Source organism: Hippocampus comes, unplaced genomic scaffold, assembly GCF_001891065.2.
Source record: "Hippocampus comes isolate QL1 unplaced genomic scaffold, H_comes_QL1_v1.1 C16988592, whole genome shotgun sequence".
In the NCBI taxonomy this organism is placed as follows: Eukaryota; Metazoa; Chordata; class Actinopteri; order Syngnathiformes; family Syngnathidae; genus Hippocampus; species Hippocampus comes.
In genome coordinates, this window is record NW_017841675.1 from 1 (window position 1) to 1,586 (window position 1,586).

General features: G+C 44.5%; 1 protein-coding gene across 1 annotated transcript; it reads right to left on the bottom strand.

Moving 5' to 3' along the window:
- Positions 1-357: 357 nt before the first annotated feature.
- LOC109509665 (advillin-like) lies at positions 358-1,542 on the bottom strand (the record flags this gene model as incomplete). The annotated part of the gene is made up of 6 exons (XM_019859489.1): positions 1,386-1,542; positions 1,195-1,301; positions 1,025-1,099; positions 752-948; positions 564-672; positions 358-468 (listed from the first exon to the last, which is right to left on the bottom strand). Coding segments are annotated over exons 1-6 (681 nt in total), but the record flags the coding sequence as incomplete, so codon positions are not given.
- Between the last annotated feature and the right edge of the window lie 44 nt (positions 1,543-1,586).

Consider the following 1,586-nt stretch of genomic DNA (forward strand, 5'->3'; position numbering starts at 1 on the left):
GATCTGGCCCCCGGGCCTTTAGTTTGACACCTGTGTCTTAATACGAGGTACTTGAAGGTAACTGGGGGTCTACATGCCCGTATTCACTGCTGAATACCTAATTAAAAGTATTGAAAGTAACCGCGACACAAGCACTCTGCAGTTATTGTTTTCATTCTGATCAGAAATTACATCATACGCTGTATTTGCCACATTGCAATGATGCGAAATTACGATAGTTATTTGTGTGTCGTCTGAATATTTTTCAAAAACGCAGAAATTAGCCACTTTACCTATTAATCGTTCGACAATAATGTAATCGCTCCTAAATTGTGTATGACTGCACACTCAGTGGTCACGTGCTACAAATAAACTTACTTTCAGTCTTTCCTGCTTGTTGCTCTTCGGTCCATTCCACTGGATGATGGTTTTTCCGATGTCCAGTAAAAACACATCGCCGAGGTTGAAACTCTTCCAGCACAGTGCCACCTGAAACCAGTGGGAGCAGCGGCGGCGTGTGTACACACACAAGGCCCTCTGTGCCCCCGCTGTGTTACGTAACCAGCCTGAAATCGAGCGCTCACCTCCTTGGCCACTACCCGTTTCCTCCCTTTGACATGAAGCAGCCTCTGAACGTCGTAGGTGTTGATTTCAGTGTGCCTCATGCCCGACGCAACTCCACCTTTCTTGTAGCTGCAGCATGTGACACAGGGTGGGTAAAACGGGAGATAAATCTAGGGTTGCATTCCTCTTGGCTTTCACATTCACTCACATTATTCCTTGCTTGAAATAACCCCTGAACACATCGGACTCGTGCTCCTGAACTTCTCTGTGCTGGACCGGTGTGGAACCCAAATAATCATCCAATTGTGCGGTGTAAACTGCAGCGGCACCTTGCTCATCTTGAGAGGACTGTGAGCCGATCCAGAAGTGGATGTCATAGTGGAGGGAGTTTTTTACCTTTTGGGTCTGGAGATTCAAGAGTCATACAGAAAGTCAACATCACAAATGCTACACTATGAGGATGGATAAATCGTGTACTTACATAGAGAACAACATAGCAGTCACCCTCATAAAAATGTCCGTAGGACTTCTCGGGGACTTGAACAAGCTCCATTTTCTGTTTCAGATGGAGAGGACGCCTGTTTCCACCATTACATTGTAAAAGTATCCATCACTTTTACGACAATATGTGATGGTAAACTACACAAGTACCTCAATTCTCCAGATGATAATCCCAGGGGTATGAGTTACGGCTCTAAATGTGTACTCCATGTTGCACGCCGTTGCGGTGGGCCGCTTTGATTCCTTGTTATTTTCACCTGCTCAAATAAAAACATCACCCAAACCGATAAAATGTTTCAACAAGATACACAACAGTGTACGGTACAACATATAGAACATACCTTCAAAGAGTTGATCTTGGTTAACTTGGTAACAACAAAAAAGCCTCCTTTCAGTCAACGCAGCTGGCAAGACAATTTGCATGCATTTGCGTGTTTGGGACTTTTCACAAAGTTCTGCCCAATCGCTGAGGATGACACATGACCACGTAGGCAAATTGGTCAAACAAAGATGGACTCATATTCTAATTTGAACAGACACAC